General features: G+C 41.2%; 1 protein-coding gene across 1 annotated transcript in view; it reads right to left on the bottom strand.

Annotated features, from left to right (window-relative positions):
• Positions 1–22,003, bottom strand: part of pick1 (protein interacting with prkca 1) — a 53,717-nt gene that overhangs the window by 17,511 nt on the left and 14,203 nt on the right. The window contains exons 5-9 of the mRNA XM_084328663.1: positions 9,232–9,298; positions 8,000–8,089; positions 7,599–7,652; positions 7,066–7,128; positions 3,313–3,446 (exon numbers count right to left, since the gene is read on the bottom strand). Of these exons, the coding sequence (XP_084184789.1) occupies positions 3,313–3,446; positions 7,066–7,128; positions 7,599–7,652; positions 8,000–8,089; positions 9,232–9,298 (408 nt within the window). The remainder of the gene's footprint in view (positions 1–3,312; positions 3,447–7,065; positions 7,129–7,598; positions 7,653–7,999; positions 8,090–9,231; positions 9,299–22,003) is intronic.

Genomic DNA, 22,003 nt, shown 5'->3' with positions numbered 1-22,003 from the left:
AGATTAAATTTTTTGCATATCTCATCAAAACTACAAAAACCCTGTTTGTTGAAAACGTCTCCTAATGTGTGTATGCCTTGCTTTTCCCATCTAGGGAATCTTATAGGTTGTTTTCCAATCAAGAGTGCATTGTTATTGAATAAGGGAGTATGATTATGCCATTTATGTGGGATAGTCTTTTTTTTGTGTTTCACGCCATATCCGGATTGCATGAGTGATTATGGGGCCAAATTTCCGTTCGCATTGCTTAATTGATCATTTGGTGTACACTATGTCCTTCAGCCTATGTGGAGCTACTATATTTTCTTCTAAATTTCTCCAGGATACTGATGCTTGGGGATCAAACCATGTTGTCAGTGGTCTTAAAGTGTATGCCTTAAAATAGTGGTGGAAATCTGGAAATGCCATACCACCGTCTGCTTTGTTTCTCTGTGCGGTGGATCTTTTTATACGTGGTGGTTTGTTATTCCAAATAAATTTGTATGTGGAGGAGTGTAATTCTTTCCAGTAACCCTTTGGAGGGGGTAACGGTAGCATTGAGCTGAAGAAGTTGATTCTAGGTAGGACGTCCATCTTAATTATTGATATCCGTGCTTGTACTGAGTTTTTAAGTTTTGACCACCTGACAAGGTCGTATTTGATTTTGTTTTGGATTTTTATGTAATTGTGCTTCACCGTTTGGCTTATGGTAGGGAATATTTCAACTCCCAAACATCTAAAGTGTTTTACCATCGGTATCTCTTCTGGGAGGGTTATATTTCTTTTTGCAGGGGCGTTAAGTGGGAGGAAGGCCGACTTCGGCCAATTTATCCTAAATCCCGATAAATCTCCAAAGTCCTCAATCAACTTGAGAAGATGAGGCAGTGCGGTGTTGGGGTTTTGCATGAACAGTATTACGTCGTCCGCATATAAACTAATTTTGTGTTGTGTGCCCTTGATTACGATTGGTTCTATGGATTGGGATTGTCTTATATATTGTGCTAAAGGCTCTAATGATAGATCGAATAGTCCGGGACTAAGGGGGCAACCCTGTCTGGAAGACCGTGTTACTGGAAAGATTTCAGAGGTGATTGTACCTGTTGTAATCATGGCCGATGGGTCTTTGTATAATACTTTAATCATATCAATGAATCCTTTTCCTAACCCCATCCTTTCTAATACTGCCCATAGATACGACCATTCCAACCTGTCAAAAGCTTTCATTGCATCCAGGGACAGCATCGCCTTAGGTGTGTTGTCTTCCTTGTTAGCATCTAGTACGTGTAGTAATCGTCTTACGTTATCAGTGATCAGGCGGCCTCTTATGAAGCCTGTTTGGTCCGGATGAATTAAAGACGTCATATGCTTTTGTAGTCTGATGGCTAATACCTTAGAGTACAGTTTGATATCGGTTCCGAGGAGGCTTAAAGGTCTGTAACTACCGCACTCGGTGGGGTCTTTGTCTTTTTTGAGGAGGACTGTTATGAGTGCAATATTGTCACTTATGGAAGTTCCCCTCCTTGACTGAGTATAAAATCATATTTAGTAATAAGGGTCCAATTATGTCCCAACAAGAGAGGTACATTTCTGGTGGGATACCGTCTCTTCCAGGGGCCCTTCCACTTTGCATTTCAGATATGGCCTCCCTAAGTTCATCTAGTGTGATCGGTGTTTCTAACTGTTTAGCGTCATCCTCTGAAAGTTTAGGGAGGTTAATTTGATTAAGATACGTGTCCATTTTGTTTTGATCGAAGGTCGTTTCTGATTTGTATAAGTTGGAGTAAAATTCTTTGAATGTCGTGTTTATTTCTTTGGGTTCTGTAACAAGTCCTTGTTGTGCTCTAATGGTAGTTATATCTGCAAATTTTGCGTTGACTCTTAGTCGCATGGCTAATAGGTGACTTGGTTTGGAACCTTGGGAGTACTGCTGTTGTCTTGTGCTACGTATTTGCAATTCAGATTGTTGTCTGTATATGGCGTTAATCTCTTTTTTTAGTATATTGACTTGATTTTCCAGTTGAACCGAGTTGTTGTATTGCAAAGAATTAAATAATGTTGAGTAAAGTGTTTCCAGTTCAGCCAGTTTTGAGCATCGATTCTTGCGTATTTGGGAGGAAAAGCTATCAGTGAAATCCTTGATCATTCCCTTTGTCGACATCCATAATATTCTGGGGTCCTGCACCGAATTCGCATTTATCCGTAGGAATACCGTAAGAGCTTCTTTGATTTGTGTAATGAATTCCTTGTTATTAAGCAGCATTGTGTTAAATCGCCATCTTGGGGCTCGGGATGATAGTATACCAAATGTTCCTTTTAAGAGTAAATAACAGTGATCAGACAATGCATTGGGTATCATTTCCACATCGTAGTTATCAAATAGTCTCGGGGTTGTGAAAACGTAATCTATTCTGGATAATGTATTATGTCTCGCAGATCGACAAGAGTACTTCCGGGTCATGGGGTTGAGTGATCGCCATAAGTCATTTACACCTGTAATCTTCGACCAATCCTTTAATGCATTAGATGCATTTTTTTGTTCATTGGAAAAGGAGGGGTTTGATTTGTCCATCCTTGGGTTCCAAATGGCATTAAAATCCGCACCGATTATAAATGAGTATTCGGGAAGGTCTAACATTGCTCTGGTAAGTGTAGTGAAGAAACTAACTTCGTATAAATTTGGGGCGTATACCGCTACCAGCGCTATTTTTCTGTTCTTGTGTAAAATCTTAGCTATAGTTATCCGACCATCTGCATCAGACCATACTCCCTTCAATTCAATATTCAACTTCCGTCTAACGACTATGGCTACTCCCCGAGTTCTCGTTCCAAAGGAAGGAAAAAACGCTAGTTTTTTTTAAAGTTTCAGAAAAAAATAAAGATTCTGTGATAAACGCCCTTTACTGGAATACACAAAACACGTTGAAATTTTTCGGCCTATTTATGAATCGTTTTCAAATAAACGCTAGATCATCGATAGTATATGTGTACTTATGCACCCTATAGAAGCGGGCTGAAAAATCGATTCTCTTATTTCCTGATCGCACACACACAGCACACGCTGATATATAGGTGAAAATAGCTCTGATTATCCCAAGACTGGTAAAATAGATTCCTTACCTCAGATCAGATGTTCTCCAAAAAGATTATTCCAATTCCTGATCGCCACTTTTAGTCTGGTATCTCTGGTATATGCCAAATATCAGCCACTAGTAGTGATCAGTGGAGTGCATTCCAATACTTGAGTGAGACACAATTATATGTTAAGGTTATGTTTATGTAAATGTATGCCACAAAATGTACATTTTCCAAAGTAGCGCTGAGTCCTGTACTCACAGGCTTGATGGTTTTCAGTAACTGAATGCCGTATTTCTCTATGTTGCGATGAGCCTCAGCGAACTTCACAAAGGCCTCACTGGCTGCAGCCTGGGGCTCTCTGACTCCAATCACAGAGAACACGTCGCCGAATGCTGGAGGAACGAGACATAATCAATAACAGAGAACACGTCCCGAAAGGCTGGAGGAATGAGACATAATCAATAACAGAGAACACGTCCCCAAAGCCTGGAGGAATGAGACATAATCAATAACAGAGAACACGTCCCCGAAGGCTGGAGGAATGAGACATAACCAATAACAGAGAACACGTCCCCGAAGGCTGGAGGAATGAGACATAATCAATAACAGAGAACACATCGCCGAATACTGGAGGAATGCGACATAATCAATAACAGAGAACACGTCCCCGAATACTAGAGGAATGAGACATAATCAATAACAGAGAACACGTCCCGAAGGCTGGAGGAATGAGACATAATCAATAACAGAGAACACGTCCCGAAGGCTGGAGGAATGAGACATAACCAATAACAGAGAACACGTCCCCGAATACTGGAGGAATGAGACATAATCAATAACAGAGAACACGTCCCCGAATACTGGAGGAATGAGACATAATCAATAACAGAGAACACGTCCCTGAACGATGGAGGAATGAGAGACACTATCAGTGACAGAGAACACGTCCCTGAACGATGGAGGAATGAGAGACACAATCAGTGACAGAGAACACGTCCCTGAACGATGGAGGAATGAGAGACACAATCAGTGACAGAGAACACGTCCCTGAACAATGGAGGGATGAGAGACACAATCAGTGACAGAGAACACGTCCCTGAACGATGGAGGAATGAGAGACACAATCAGTGACAGAGAACACGTCCCCGAACAATGGAGGGATGAGAGACACAATCAGTGACAGAGAACACGTCCCCGAACAATGGAGGAATGAGAGACAAATCAGGTGCCAATCAGTTGGGCATTAAAGACAAATAATTATTCTAGAAACAATCAAGATCCTAGCTATTAGCCTGACCTGCTTGATGGTATATATTTCTAATAGCTAGATGAATTGTGTGTTGTCCCTAGTGGTCTGAATGAATCGAACATACATTCATTACACAATGGGTCTCATTCCCGAACGGATTTATGACCAAAATTTTCCTCTTAGGCAGATTTCTGCCCATTTAAGACATATTAGGGCTGGTAGCGCGATTCCCCAAATTTTCCTGAGATCGGATTTTACCGTGGCTGAGAGCAGATTTAAGAGTGCTGAGGAGCACACTTATGATTGATTGACTAATTGAAAATTTTATTAACTTGACAGACTGTCCTCATAGTGATTCCTTCATGTCAACGCTACAGGCCTCCTTGGAATTAATTACTTAATCATAATTAAAATAAATATGACAATATTTGTACGATAAGAAATTACGCATTTGATGTCGGAAAAATAAATAATATGGATTCATCTGATCACAGGGCAGCTGGATTAACCATATCTGAACCAGCTATTTTGGACAAATGTATAATTACTTTAATTACTCAGATATTCAAACACAATTATGCAATTATTGTGAAATGATTGAAAATAATTATTATTTAATGCCTTCTGTGGAATTTGTATCTTATTTGTTACATATCTGTTTTAATGATTAATTATATACATTTGAAAGAATGCAGGTCAACATGCAATATATCCCCATTGAGTGGTATACAATGGGACAGACCTTTGTTTGATATAGCTATAAACCTGCATTCCTTCGAATATATCATTAATCAATTAAACTTATATTGAAATACACTATATAGCCTATACACCAACACTGAAATGACAGTGGATAAATAAATAAATAAGAACTAAAGCTAATCGTGTGGAAATAGACTGCATTAATATTCCATAAGTCTTGTGTGCGCCTGTATAGCCTACGTGTCTAATAAATGAACAGTATATAGGCTTATATTATTATAATTACTTGTTTCATTAGGATTTAGTAGATACTATATGCTCTGCCCTACGTACACTATAAGTCTGTACTTATACTGTACGTAGGGCAGAGCATATATATAGTATCTACTAAATCCTAATGAAACAAGTCTTTAATGGAATAATAAGCCTATACTGCGTTCATTCATTACGCGCGTAGGCTATACAGTACTGAGCGCGTGCATGCGTGTGCGCTGCGGCAGGTGCCCGAGCTGTACTATGATGACAATACAATTAATCTAATCTAATTTCGATGGGTCGCAAAACGCTTCCGCATCCATTTTCCCACGGCTGCATCATTAGTTGCCTTATAATGAGCTCTGGAGGCGTTGTTTTGTATGCAAATGACCTGAAGACGCATTCGCATTTGAGACATGGTGCCATTCCCCAACGCAGATATCTCATGTGCGAACGTTTGAGACACTTAAGACATAATTTACCAGCGTGCATTGTTAATTTTGGCAGCTATTTTCATTTTAGTTTTAGTCTTAGTCATGTGTCAAGTGCTCCTTTTTCGTTTATCATATTTAGTCATGTTCATTTATTTTTCGTTTAGTCAGTTTTAGTCAACTAAATGTCTGAGCATTTTAGTCTAAGTCAGTTTTTGTCAAAATTTTGCCTTTTTTGTTTTAGTCTAGATTTAGTCAATGAAAACGGATGACATTTTTGTCTATTTTTAGTTAATGGAAAAAAACTCGTCAGAAGTGAGAAATAGTCAACATGGAACATATTCTGATTTAAATTGCGTATTTATTGTCGTTGCACTTCCTCCTATCCAGTCGGCTCCGTTTAGGTTAGCTACTGTAGTAGCAGAGGCTCTGTTGTGATTTTTAATGCAAAATAAATATTCAACATTCTCTTTTGAGACTCCGCCTCAGACTCTTATCATTTGGCACTAAAAGCTAAACATTGTCACCGGTATGGCTGTCTGCATTATGTCATTAATTGTGTGCGAGAGGTCGATCAGTGACCACGTTAGCGTGAGCTAGGTTAGCCACTAGTTAACGCGAGCTAGATGGAAATACAAACAATGTAACGTTACTGGTGAAAAAGCGATTTACCTTGGAATACTCCTTTGCCAACTTGCTGTACTTTGCTTGCAGGTCTGCAGCTGGATTATGAATAGTCCCAACTTTAGCCAAGGTAACGTTAAGCTAAAACTAGCTTTTCAAATAGCTCTTCAGCTAATGCTAATAACAGAGCTCCCCGTCACACTGCTCTACTCGGGACAATGGCATTAAGAAAAGTTATAATTATTTTGTCTCGTCTTGTTTTAGTCAACAATATCAACATACATGAAGAGAAATTTCGTCCTGGTTTTTGTAAATGACATTTGTGTCCTCAGTTGTGGTCAACGATATTTAATTAACTATTTAGTAACGTTAGCGTCACATGGTCTTCGATAACATGACGTCACGTCTCGTTGTCGTCATGAAAAAAACCTTCGTTGACGAACATCTTTCGTCATCATTTTAGTTGACAAAATTAACACTGCCAGCGTGTTGAGGACTCCGAGTGAACTTGTCATTGATTCCGTCTCAGTCGGTTTCAAGATAAGTCTTCCAAGAAAACTCTTTGGAAAATATTGGGGAATGAGACCCAATATCTTTGTAGGTTTTTAGATGACTGATGTTATCATATTTCATTATCTAAAGATTGTTGTGTAAATCCATTGTTAAGACAGGAGGAGTTCTATCATTTTGGTTAAAGCATCCAATGTATTGGTACTCAAATGATTGCTAATTAAGAGTGTTGTAACTCACCTCTGTGAGTTTGAGAGAGCTCAAAGAAGGCCCTGAGCAGTCTCTTTGTGTGCTCCATCAGCCCTGCAAGGAAACACAGAAAGTCAGGACACCATCCCCTGTAATATTTAATAAGGACATCAGATAATATTCAACATGACAATTAATGTTTCAGTAATGGCGTATTAACAACTAAATAAAGCATAGGCTAAGTTACATCCATTTGACACAGTTGTTGTTGTAGAATGATAAGCGGACACAATCTCGCGGGAGAAGCTTAGCACTGGCCGACAATAAGACTTCTGACCGCACAATCTGACTTGTCTCCCAGTGGTAAAGAGGGAAGCCATGTTTGTCTCCCAGTGGTAAAGAGGGAATCCATGTTTGTCTCCCAGTGGTAAAGAGTGGTAAAGAGGGAAGCCATGTTTGTCTCCAGTGGAAAGAGGGAAGCCATGTTTTTCTCCCAGTGGTAAAGCAGGAAGCCATGTTGGAGATTTTATGACACCACTGACCCATCCTGGTCTTTTCATCCAATTCTTAATTTATCAACTTGCCTTTGTAGAGCTCTGCCGTTTTCTCCAGCTCCTCCAGTCTCTTCACCAGCCCATCTGTAAACACAAACGCATACTATTTAACCCTTTCACTGCCACGCGACAAAAGGGTTAACCCTTGCACTACCACACTACAGAAGGTTAACCCTTTACTATCACACTACAGACGATTACCGTCTGTAGTGTGATAGTAAAGGGTTAACCTTCTGTAGTGTGGTAGTGCAAGGGTTAAGTATATAAGTAAGCAGCACAGGGTAACAGCATTATGAGGACAGATGGTTCTCATAGACTCTCATAGACTCTCCCTCTGGCAGTTTTCACAACAACCCCCCTTCTATCTAGGTATAAATAATACAAAAACAAATTGTATCAATAAAACAACATGTTGATTGAGACAGTATTACCGTTGCACAGAATGGCTCTACTGAGTCCGAGGGCATCTGCTGTGCCTGAGCTCATGTTCTCCACCAGGCGGTGTTTCACCTTCTTCAGCACTGAAGACACACATCACAACACCACGGAGGAAGAGTCACACATGACATCACAACACCAGAGGTTAATGATCTGCTGTGCCTGAGCTCATGTTCTCCGCCAGGCGGTGTTTCACCTTCTTCAGCACTGAAGACACACATCACACCATAGAGGAATAGTTGGAATGACTTTCATTAAACACCCAATCTGGAATCTATTTAGCAAAAATCTACAAAATAGTGGTAAAAAAATAGGAATGGAAACATGTTTTCAGTCTCTAGTTGAGCACTTTACATACAACTACTAACACCAGACAACAGGTTAAAGGTGCTATAGATAACATTCAGCCATTAGATGTTGGGACGAGAGCACCATGTCATTCATCCAATCAGGTGCATTTAAATGACAAATTCATTAATGAATAATTTTTGATGATAGAATACTTGTATTCTGCACCTTTCTAAAAGCTCTGTGGATGGTTTTCATTTTGTAATGATTACTCTTTATGCTGGTGATGTAAACATTGAAAAGAAAACTATATTCTTAATTAGAATGTTCCAAAAGGCTTATTTCTTATCTACAAATCAAAATGAATGCATGTGAATTTACCCCACATTTACAATATATGGTCTAAACAAGATCAAGGCTTTAATTAAGTCTTTATAACTATAAATCAGGAAACAATTAATGAATTAGTAACAAACAGTATAGAGCAGACGTTTGTTCTTATGCAAATATATTTTTTGTTTCTCCCATCCCAATTTTTGTCGTTATGCCAATTCCCTTCCTGGTCGTTGCGCGCATTGCCCACTGTCGGCCTAGGGAGGGTGTAGAACTACCACATGCCTCCTCCGATACATGTGGAGTCAGCCAGCCGCTTCTTTTCACCTGACAGCGAGGACTCTCACTGGGGGAATGTAGCGCGTGCGGAGGTTCATGCTATTTCCCCCCGATCCCCTCCCTGCTGGCGCCCGACCAACCAGTAGGAACCGCCGGCTTCCCACCCGCTAACACTGCCAATTGTGTTAGTAGGGACGACTGACCAAGCCGGAGGTAGCTGGATTCGATCCCAGTCTCTGCGGTGGTAGGCAAGTGCATTCTCCACTGCGCTACCCAGCCGCCCCATTCTGCATCTCTATTCTGAGTGAGAGAGTAGAGCAGTTACCTATATCCAGAGACTTCCCCTGTTTGGGGTCCGCCTGCAGTTTGTTGTAATGGATTGTTGCTTCTCCCTGCAGTAACAGAAGAAATTTAAGCAAGAGCTACATTAATATAGAGGGTATAGTAATGTCAAGTCAAACTAGATCTCCCAACCTCCTGAACCCACACATGACCCAGTCATGGCACCCCCCCCCTCCCTCTCTCACAGACACACATACACACACAAACACTAACACACTGTCAGGGCAAACTGCAGCTCTCACACGGGCTGATTGGTAACCAATTAACTCTCACTGACTGCCACACCAATCAGGACTCAATCAGCAGAAGCTGGTCTGGCTTTTAGCAGATTCAGTCTGGAGGACTAGTAGCGTTCATCAGAACAGAAGGTGTGTAGAGGACAGTGCCGCATGGAGGGGGCGGTAGAGCGAACTGAAGTGAAACGCGGCTTGATGCCAGGGACAGTATGGCTTGTTCATGTGGGAGGATTGATTTCGAGAGGTGCGCCAAGTGGCGGCGTCTGCCTCCGTCGGAACTGTGCAGCGAAGACATGTGTGAGGGTAGTAGTCGGTGGTGGGAGGCGACCAGTGTAGTTGTGAAGGATCGGGAACAGCGAAAACCTCGCAATTGGTGGCCCCGGCCTGCGGACGGCTGCCCAGGGTATTGGGAGGATCATGATGGTAGTAAATGGAGTGAGTTGGGCGAGGTCGACAGCGATAGGGATGAGAAGGGTCATGACGAAGGGAAGGGGACGGGTGGTGGCAGTATGGAGTGTAGTGGGGAGGAGAGTGGGGGAGAAGGGTGGACGAAGGTGGAGAAGAAGAGTAGGGTAAGTGAGGGGAAGGGGAGTAAGAGGAAGAAAGAGAGGGGAGATAGCTTGAGTGGGTCAGAGGATGAGGGTGGAGGAAAGGGTTTTGGAGGGTTGAATGTAGTGGTGCGTTTTGAGGGAGGAAATGGAGTTGGGGATATAGAGCCGAACCAGCTGTCGAAGCTCATTAAAGCGCAGTTGGGTGAGGTAAGGTACGGGAAGGTGTTGGGGGATGGGAACTTGTTTATAGCGTGTGTAAGTGTAGTGCAGGTAGAGAGGGCAAGGGAAATGAAGAGCATTGGGGAAGTGGAGGTCTGTGAAGTAGGGATAGTAGGGGAGAAAAGGGATAGTGGGTGCAAGGGGGTGGTTGGGGGAATTCCAATTAAGGTTAGTATGGATCAGCTGTTAGGGGATTTGAGGAGTGACAAACGCAATGGGAAAGTTAAGAGTGTAGAGAGGATGAAGAGAGGGGCAGAGAAGGAGGAGACAGGGACCATAGTTATTCAGTTTGAGGGTGAGGTTAGTCCGAGAGTGGTGTTTTTAGGGTATTTGGCATATAGGGTTAGGGAGTTTGTGCCAAATCCGTTGAGGTGTTATAGGTGCCAGGAGTTTGGTCATGTAGCTAAGTGGTGTAGGAAGGGACAGAGATGTGGTAGGTGTAGTGGGGAACATAAGTATGGGGAGTGTGAGCTGGGAGTGGAGCCAAAGTGTTGTAGTTGTGGTGGGAAGCATAGTGTAGCGTATTGGGGTTGTGAGGCGATGAAGGTAGAGGTAATGGTCCAGCAGGTGCGAAGGGAAGGTAGAATTTCATATGCGGAGGCAGCTAGGAAGGTAGGACAGGGACAGCAAGACAAGGGACAGGGGATTAGGGAAGGGCAGTTGGCAGTAAGGATAGTGCAGGAGGGTCAGGGAAAGCAAGGTAGGGGGCAGGGTTTTGGGATAGGGCATCGGGTGGTAGAGGAAGTTCAGGCGAAGAAAGAGAGGGTGTTTAGGGAGAAGTTAGGTATGGTGGCCTTTGTGGCAGGAGTAGTGAATACGACAGCGGCGGTTAGTAGTAGGACAGAGAGGACTAGGTTGATAGTTTTAGCAGCAGTGGGACACTTGGGTATGGAGGGGTTGACAGTGGAGGATGTTTTGACGGAGTTAAACAGGGTGGCTGATCAGGTAGCGTTAGGGAAGGGGGGTGTGAGTGAGCGAGTAGGACAGAGTCAGGCCACGGGGGGCGAAGCATGTGTCACAGAGGGGGAGTCAGTCAGGAGGAAGCAGTGTTAGCTGCACATCATTGGACAATGTGGGGGAGGAAGGATTCCAGTAGATGGCGGTAGAGTAGAAGGAGAAGAGAACTTGTGAGCGGATAAATCTGTTAGGCAGCAATACGCCGGAAGGTGTCCAGTCTGCCGGAAAGTACACGAAGAAGAAGAAGAAGACATTCTCCATGGACTGTGCATGTTGTTTTGCTCACAACCCGCATAGGCAGCCGGTAAGGATATTTGTGTGTATTAGGGATGCTCAATATTGGCTTTTTTACCGATACCGATATACCGATATTGTCCAACTGTTAATTTCCAATACCGATATCAACCGATACAGATATATGCAGGGTTCCCCCCCCCCCCCCCCCCCCCCCCCAAAAATTGAATAATTTCAGGTAATTAACATTACATATCTCTTGTTGTGGAATTAACACAACATTATGCATACTTTTGACAATAAATAAAATCTGAATTTGTTCTTACTTGCTTGCCTGGGTAAATAAAGGTTATAGAAATGTAAAAAAAAAAAGATAGATATTTTCCGATATCACATTTAACGCCGATATCGGCCGATAATATCGGACATCCCTAGTGTGTATATATGGGGATGTATTTATGTATGGTTTAAGTGTTAAGTTGGGAATGTATTTATGTATGGTTTAAGTGTTTACTTTAAAGTATGTTACATTACTAGCCCACATTAAAGTGTTACATTACTAGCCCACACTAGCCTCACTAGCCCACATTTAAAGTAGTCACAAGAGTAATTATCTTTGTACATTGCATAGATTTTAGAGTAGTATGATGCATAATGGTGGAGTAGGTTAATTAACTTAAACTTCCAATGTGTATTTTATTTCTTGTATTTTTCTGTTTTTGTTCCAAGGTTTTTTACCTAAATTGCTAATTCTCCACTTGCACAATCTCAAAGTAGCCATTTCCGGCTGACTTCCGGTTGCCAATGGCACTTCCTGTCCCATCCAAATACATTGGTTTTAGCTACTTTTCTCCCCTTATTTAAACAACTTTGTCATCACAGAGAGGCAATGAAACGTTTGTATTATTATAGTATAGAATGTATTTAATAAGCAAACGTTTGTCAGCAGGGTTTTTGGGCTGTATTTCATGTAAAAACGTTTACTGTTAGTTTCCTTGCTCAGCCAGCATTAGCTAACAGAAGCTAGTGGTTAAACAGGCCGGATTAGCTTTGAGCTAACTATCTTTCCCGACCCATGTATTCATTCCATTCTAAACATAACGTTAGTTTACAAAACATGACCCGTCTATATAACGTTGAGGAACAAATTATATAGACGGGTAATGTTTTGAACAACTAACGTTACGTTTAGAATGGAATGCATCGGCAAAGATCCGTTAGCTCAAAGCTATTCCGGCCAGTTTATCAACTTCCTGTCATTTAGAAATATGATTTATAGTGAAAATCATTACCAAAACGTCCGGAAAAACCTAACGGGAGCATTATAGACTGTCATACAAATGTACAAATGCTATAAGGTGGCAAGAAATGCACTATAAACAATACTTTGCGGCGTCGTTTCTTGCGCTAGCCTCTTGTTAGCCAGCATTAGACTTAATAGCTTTGAGCTAAGGATCTTTGCCGATGCATAAAGTATTGTTTATAGTGCATTTCTTGCCACCTTATAGCATTTGTACATTTGTATGACCGTCTATAATGCTCCCGTGAGGTTTTTCCGGACGTTTTGGTAATGATTTTCACTATAAAATCATATTTCTAAATGACAGGAAGTTGATAAACTGGCCGGAATAGCTTTGAGCTAACTATCTTTCCCGACCCATGTATTCATTCCATTCTAAACGTAACGTTAGTTGTTCAAAACATTACCCGTCTATATAATTTGTTCCTCAACGTTATATAGACAGGTCATGTTTTGTAAACTAACGTTATGTTTAGAATGGAATGAATACATGGGTCGGGAAAGATAGTTAGCTCAAAGCTATTCCGGCCAGTTTATCAACTTCCTGTCATTTAGAAATATGATTTTATAGTGAAAATCATTACCAAAACGTCCGGAAAAACCTCACGGGAGCATTATAGACGGTCATACAAATGTACAAATGCTATAAGGTGGCAAGAAATGCACTATAAACAATACTTTATGCATCGGCAAAGATCCTTAGCTCAAAGCTATTAAGGCTAATGCTGGCTAACAAGAGGCTAGCGCAAGAAACGACGCCGCAAAGTATTGTTTATAGTGCATTTCTTGCCACCTTATATCATTTGTACATTTGTATGACCGTCTATAATGCTCCCGTTAGGTTTTTCCGGACGTTTTGGTAATGATTTTCACTATAAATCATATTTCTAAATGACAGGAAGTTGATAAACTGTCCGGAATAGCTTTGAGCTAACGGATCTTTGCCGATGCATTCCATTCTAAACGTAACGTTAGTTGTTCAAAACATTACCCGTCTATATAATTTGTTCCTCAACGTTATATAGACGTGTCATGTTTTGTAAACTAACGTTATGTTTAGAATGGAATGAATACATGGGTCGGGAAAGATAGTTAGCTCAAAGCTAATCCGGCCTGTTTAACCACTAGCTTCTGTTAGCTAATGCTGGCTGAGCAAGGAAACTAACAGTAAACGTTTTTACATGAAATACAGCCCAAAAACCCTGCTGACAAACGTTTGCTTATTAAATACATTCTATACTATAATAATACAAACGTTTCATTGCCTCTCTGTGACGACAAAGTTGTTTAAATAAGGGGAGAAAAGTAGCTAAAACCAATGTATTTGGATGGGACAGGAAGTGCCATTGGCAACCGGAAGTCAGCCGGAAATGGCTACTTTGAGATTGTGCAAGTGGAGAATTGGTAAAAAGGGGGGGGGTGTATCTGCCAGGCATGTTGCGACAAAACAGGCGTGCAGTACATCCACCAGGCCGGGAGGGGGCGATACCCTGTCCGTGAGTCTGTTATCTCCCCTGATGCTGGTTTGACCCTATACAGTTAGGCCTCCCCGCCAGAGGAGGGCGCTGTGCAGGGGGCTGTCTTCCGCTCCAGCGAGCACATTGTCAGCAGTAAAACATTGATGGGAGCCATGCGGGTCGCATGAACTGGTTGGGAGTCGAATAGCCGCGGCCCGGTTGGCGCAGCCACGAGATCCCAGTTCGTTCGACGTAAACGCATCCCGGTGGCAATGAACAAAAACATGGCCGGGAGCTGGTATAGCGCGTAAGAGTTATAAGCGTGGCAGAGATATCCGAAACAAAATAGAATAGGTCCCGCTCCTTCCGAAACGGAACGTTAGCAGTTAGCATCCTAGCCCGCGGCTATAGTCATGCAACAGTACAGTCATATACAACAGAATTGTCCCCCTCCTCCCCTTACGTCAGATAGCGAGAGAAAAGAAAGAGATAATCTTCCAGGCGAAGCCTAACGTCAAGTATTCATCCATAATCACATATGTAATAAAATATTAAATGCAACCCCTCTCTGTGTGATAGCCGTAGCAGGATGCGTAGCAGGTCCGCGTCTCACCCTGGTGAAGCCGGTGTCGGGGTCTCTCTGGGCCGGGTCCTCAGGAAGTCCACGGCGTCCTTGGGCGATGGTAGATGCATCCTCGTGCCATCCTTGGCTCGGATAATAAGCTTCGCTGGGAACTCGAGCGACGGTTTAAATCCACGCTTGTACAGGGGCCCCATGACATCTCGATATTGTGATCGTTGCTCGACCACCTCGGGGGGATACTCTTCGAAGATCGAGACTGGTTTCCCTCTGTATGTCAGATTCCCTCTCCTTTTGCGAGCTTCCAGGATAATAGTCTCTTTAATCTTGTAGTGATGTAAGCGGGCGATTACGGCCCTAGGCCTGGAGCCTGGCGCTGGTTTGGGTGTTAGCGTCCTGTGGCATCGGTCAAGCTCCGGTGGTGTAGCGAGGATATCTTTCCCCATGATTTCCACCAGGACCTCTGCGAAAAAGACACTAGGACGGTTGCTGTGTAGGGATTCGTCCAGGCCTAGGATGCGTATGTTAGAACGCCGACTGCGTGATTCAACATCAATTAGCTTGTTTTTTAGCTTGTCAATGACTACATCCTGAGCTGTGCATCTGGCCTCCAGCTCCACCATCCTATCCGACCACATATCCAGGCCGCCCTCCACGGAGGTCAGGCGTTGGGTGTGGTCTGCGATCTCCTGTTGGAAGCAGTCAAGTCTAGACTCGAGCGAGGCAGTAAACGCTCTGAACTCCATTCTGAACTCTGGTGAAGGCCTGTTTGAGTTCTTCCATTAGCTTAGCCATGGTAGCCCCATCCACGGGGGCGGTCTCGCTTCTCAAGACTCGCGCAGTCAACATGTTCGTTATTCTTTTGGGTCGAATAATGCAGGCAGAGATACGGATGATGTATATTAGTGGTTCAATTATCTTAATAAAAAAAAAATAGGCTTTTTAAAGTAAAATAAAAGTACGGGAGTGGCAGCGTGGCTCAAAGACGTTCACATCCTTCCGACCCGGAACCGGAACCCGCCAAGAAGGTCATTCTTGACTCTCGGTCTGGTTCTCTCGGGTGAGCAAGCAAACATCCTTCCAAGTTGGGGATAGAGCACAAGGTCAATATTCAACAAACGCATACAACTTGACAGTAAAAAAACTGGGGGCCGGGGAACTGGAAAAGCAGGAAAGAAGGACAACCCCAAACCCTGGAAAATCAATACAATTTAATTCAACTCGCACCCCAAAGCAAACATGTCTGAGATTGAGGAGAAGTCTGTTGAGGATATCAAGGGAGAGAGAACAATTACAAAAAGTGTGTTCTCTCGTCTGGCCAACCGCATCGCCAGGACCCATGAGGACATGTCTGAAGGGGAGCTCAAGGACACTTTCAATGAACTCACAGCAGGAGCCAATATAATCTTGGAAATCAATGACGAGTTGACATCCGCATTCATTACAGAATTGAAGGGGAAGTCTGGGCTGTCAGAGCAGTGTCAGAGCAGCAAAAAGCTGACCTAGATAAGACTGCAAATGAATGTGAGTCAAACCTGATTAAGAAGACACTATGGGCCAACTTTGGGGACACTGAAATGTCCACAGTGCTACAGGCAGCAGAAAATGGGTGTGAACACGCTGAGAACATAAAACCTGACTGCAAACAGGAGGCATACAACTTCACACTCAAGCACCTAGAGGGACTGGTAAAGACGGCAGAAGAGGCCTATGTTCGGTGGAAGCGATGGATCCCTTCAGATGGGCAGCTTCATTTTCAGAATCGCCTAAAGCATCTCAAACTCCACGTCATCAGATTGGTTGCCAAAATGGCCAACATCATACAGGCCAGTGCAATAGAGGAGGCAGAGAGGACGCCGGCACCATCACCACACACACACACCCAATGCCAGCCATCAGGTTGAAGCCAACAGCCCTTCCCAGGTTCACTGGAAATAAACGAGACTTCTATAGGTGGAGGAAGGAGTGGCTGTGTATGTGGATAATAACTTGAATTATAAGATTGTAGAAAGAATGACAAATGTGATTGATAATTTATTAGAATGTATAACAATAGAAATGTGTAGAAAAAAATAAATATAATTGTGAGCTGTATATATATAGAGCACCAGGTTCAAATATTGAAGTTTAAGGACTGGGTGGAAGAAATGTATATAAACAATAATCAAAAGGCTATTTTCATCTGTGGGGATTTTAACATTGATCTTTTAAATCCAAACAAACATAAAATTACTGCGGAATTCATCAACACATTGTATAGTTTGAGCCTTTATCCAAAAGTCACAAGACCCAGCCGAATCACATCCCATTGTGCCACTCTGATAGACAATATATTTACGAACATTATAGAAAACAATACAGTGAGTGGATTACTAATAAATGACATCAGCGACCATTTACCAGTTTTTACAGTTTATGACAACTACACAGAAAACAAGCAGGACAATAAACTACAATTTAAATGAGTAAGGACTGAAGAATCAATGAATGCTTTCAAAAATGATTTGCTACTACAAAATTGGGAGATAGTATATAAAGAGGAAGACACTGATAAAGCATATGAAACATTCTTATCTATATTTAACTTATTATATCACAAACATTGTCTAATAAAAGAATATAGCAGTAAACATAAACACTCAGACAGCCCATGGATCACAAGGGGATTACAGAATGCATGTAAAAAGAAAAATACACTATAGAGAATTTATAAAACATAGAACTAAAGAGGCAGAAAATAAATATAAGATATAAAAATAAGTTGACTAATATTATGAGAAGATGTAAGAAGGATCATAATATTAGATAACAACAAATATAATATTAAAGGTGTTTGGAAGATTAAATGGTATTATCAGGAATGGATCAAGACAAATAAACTATCCTCAGTATTTTATGGAAAATGATCAAACTATTAGCAATATGGATGATGTGGTTAACACTGATCGCCGTGGACGAGTTTACATGTCATTCCTAGCCATGCTTATTCTGCCGAAGACGCCGTAACTAGTCTTTGATGTCAATATTTCAAAAATCTGTCATCGAAATCATATTTCCTTTCCGGAGCCCTGAGACACACTGCAAAGCTCCACTCAACTCTCTAGCGGTTCAAGAGCGCCATCTGGTGGCCGATCGGCAGATCGCCAACCGGAAATGAGCCTTTGAACCGGTAGTGCTCATCCATATGTGGTCCGGGCACTCGCTATCGTTAGAGAGACTCCGTCTTGATACAGTGGACATCGATCGGTGCAAATAACTCGAAAAAACAACATGATTTGGACGTATATACTATTATAAAACCTGGAAATGGATCGGGCATTTCTCCATCCCATAATAGAAAAAATTCTGTTCCACGCTCATCTGCCAGCGGCGCGAGGAAGCCACGGTAAGATTCAGCGTTATATTCTAACGTGTTCCATATAAACTGCTATGATGAACATATGACCCACTCTGGATGAATCATCTAACGCTGCCCACGGAATTATAAACGATCCCCCGCCCATCCGGTCATCATCAGATGATATGTAGTAACTCCTAGAAGCACATCCAGTTGACATTTTTGATCTCGCACAGATTCCTACCAAACTGTATTTGATCATCAATATAATGCATTTAGGGCTATAAATCACGTTCTGAAGAAAGCTGCAGAAAACGATAAAAACACTTATACTTTAGACCATATTTTAGTATGAATAATGTGAATGAAAAAGTTTAACGTTGCTACACCCTGAACAATACATATAGGACATTGAATGGGCCATAATAATGGCAATTTAGCAATAGAATTTAAAAAGTTATAGCCCTGCAAAGAAGGGGAACTGCTCCATAGACAAATAGAGATGGCGAGGGATGGTAAATTATGAATTTAACCCATGGCGATCAAAGTGTTAACAACTTTGATAGATTTTTTGTAAATATTGGACCAGAATTAGCGGGAAAAAATCCCAGATCCAGTGACTCCTGAAGACATAAAAGACAATTATATTGAAAGAAATCCTAGTTCAATGTTTCTGGAAGCGGTAGATAAATGAAATTATAGAAACTACTAATACATGTAAAAACAAGACATCTACAGACAGTAATGAAATAGATATGAAAATAGTAAAACATTTCATTAGTGGGATTTCAAAACCACTCACGCACATCTGCAATTTATCATTCAAAACTGGTCGATTTCCGAATAAAATGAAAATAGCAAAAGTCATACCCCTGTAAGACTGGAGATAAACACCACTTCACAAATTATAGGCCTGTTTCTCTACTTCCTCAGTTTTCAAAAATATTAGAAAAACTCAACAGATTAGATAAATTCATTGATAAACATAATTTACTCACCGATAGCCAGTATGGATTCGGAACACACCGGTCAACATCACTAGCATTAATAGAACTCATTGAAAAAAATCACAAATTCCATAGATAAAAAAAAAAACATGTAGCTGGAGTATTCATTGACCTAAAAAAAGCATTTGATACTATTAATCATGATATATTAATCAGGAAATTGGAGAGATATGGGATCAGGGGGGTAGTATTGGACTTGGGGTAGTATTGGACTGGGTGCGAAGCTATCTAAATAAAAGACAACAATTTGTGACAATGAGAGATTATGAATCTGAATGTTTGGACATTGCTTGTGGTGTCCCCCAGGGGTCAGTGTTGGGTCCAAAACTGTTCATCTTGTACATTAACGAGATATGTAAAGTATCCAATATATTTAAATGTATTTTATTTGCGGATGACACCAATTTTTTTTTCTGGTGAGAATGTCCAGCAGCTTTTAGAGGTCATCACATCTGAAATGAAGAAATTGAAGGAATGGTTTGATAGAAACAAATTATCATTGAACTTGAGCAAAACTAAAATTGTTGTTTGGAAACTGTAGATTGGATACTGTAGATTAACTTGGGTACAAGTTAAAATAAATGTGATTATTAAAAGAGTTTATGAAAATAAATTCCTAGGTGTAATAATAGACTATAAAATCTGTTGGAAACCTCACATAAAACATGTCCAATCTAAACTCTCACGAAGCATTTCAGTCATGAGTAAAGTAAAGCACATTCTGGATAGAAGATCACTCTACATTCTCTACTGTTCACTAGTTTTACCATATTTAAATTACTGTGCTGAAGTCTGGGGAAACAATTATAAGTCTACACTACAACCACTTTTTATACTCCAAAAAAGGGCCATAAGGATAGTTCACATTGCAGGTTATCGTGATCACACTAACATATTGTTTTTGGAGTCAAAGACATTGAAGTTAAATGATCTTGTGGAATTTAAAACGGCACAATTAATATATAAAGCAAAAAGTCATGCACTTCCAAGAATTGTTCTTTGATAGGGAGGGGGGTTATAATCTGAGAGGAGAACACAATTTAAAAGTGCTAAATGTACGCACTACCATGAGAAGACACTGCATCTCGATATGTGGAGTGAAACTGTGGAACAGTCTAAATGTGGTGCTAAAGAAATGGCCAAACATGAGACAATTCAAACTGATGTATAAGGAAATGATGTTCACAAGGTACAGGGATGAGGAAGGGACTTGATATTCACGGGTGTTTACATTTTTATTTTATTTTTCATGTTTTACATATAGTTTTTTTTTGTTTTGCATATATATATTTTTTTTTCTTTTTTATGTTTTAAAATAGTACACTAATTTGAGTAGTGGAAAAGGGGTAGGATTAAATAAGTGTATACTTCTTCCTACTCCTTTTCGAACATGTAGATTGAGTTGTGTTTTGTTTTTGTTATTGTTTGTTTGTATTCATTGCATGTTCAAAAGGATTGGGAAGCACTCCAGAGGCAGGATGAGCCAACAGGAGGTGAAAAAGGTCCAGTTACTCGACAGTCTAGACGACAAGATCATGAGGGACTTCCGCCTCAGCACCTACAACACCGCAGATGATATCTTCCGTGTCCTAGGAAACCGCTATGGCAACCAAACGGCAATTGCCATTGAAATAGTGGAGGAGTTAGAGAATACCAGCTGTCAGAAGTCATCAGCCACGGAAAATAGTTGGAGTGACCTTGGCAATACAGGTGCTATCAAGAATCCACTGGTAACAAAATCCATTGAAGGAAAACTCCCAGATTCTCTAATAAAGGAGTGGCTTGTCTATGTCGCTGACGGGAGAAATGCTGTGGCACCAGCCACCAGATTCTCTAATAAAGGAGTGGCTTGTCTATGTCGCTGACGGGAGAAATGCTGTGGCACCAGCCAATCGGTTTGACAGTCTCTTGGCATTCCTCATAGAGCATATATGAGCAGCTCGAGCAACTGAGGGATGAAGAGCCAAGTAGAAAGGAGACCAGGGCTGAGCCAAGGTTTGCCAGAACAAGATCTACCAAGTCAGACAACGACCAAGGGTGCAGTCTGTGGAGATGGAAAGCATAATAGGCGAGTCAATATATGGTTTAACCCCAAAAAAATTGATACAAAAGGTTTTTCAATGGATTCTGGTAGTATTGGGCATGCTAAATAACATACTAAAAGTCGACCAAAATCGACCCCTCCAAAAGCCGTCATTTCCAAGATGGCGTCCCCAGATGGCGCCGGGGCGATTAAAATGGCTATATCTCAAATTAAGAAAATGGTGCAAAGGATTTCTCAACCGATTCTGGTACCTCTGGGCATGCTCACTAACATACTAAAAATCTAGGAAAATACACCTTCCAGAAAGGCTTCATTTTCAAGATGGCGTCCAAAATTGCGGCTGGCCAAGCTTAAAATGGCTATATATATATGTCAATATAAAAATTATATAAATGATTTTGTCATTTGATTCTGGTACCCCAAGTACCCCTAGACATACTTAGGAACATACTAAAGTTTTAGGGAAATACACCTTCCGAAGAGGCTTAATTTTCAAAATGGTGTCCAAAATGACGACTGGGAGCTTAGAATGCCTGTATCTCAAATGGGAAAACATTTCTAAAGGATTTATAAACTGATTCTGGCACCTCTATACATTAATAACGAGCAAAATATCTAGCTAAATATATCTGCTAGGAATGCATCATTTGCATCATCAAAATGGCTGCCTGTAGCTTATTTTGGCTAAAATTAAAATTGGTTATTATTATATTCAACCTAGAAAGCTGGCTTTGGTGTTGAACACAAAATAAATGACCCACTTATTGTGGTCTTTAGGCCTACTCATCATCATCTTCAGGATCCTCTGGGAGAAACTTGTTATGTGGATTGTC

Source organism: Notolepis coatsorum (assembly GCF_963971535.1).
Source record: "Notolepis coatsorum genome assembly, chromosome: 14".
Taxonomy (NCBI): domain Eukaryota; kingdom Metazoa; phylum Chordata; class Actinopteri; order Aulopiformes; family Paralepididae; genus Notolepis; species Notolepis coatsorum.
Note: the sequence above shows the minus strand (reverse complement) of the source record. Positions and strands in the feature narration are given on the sequence as shown.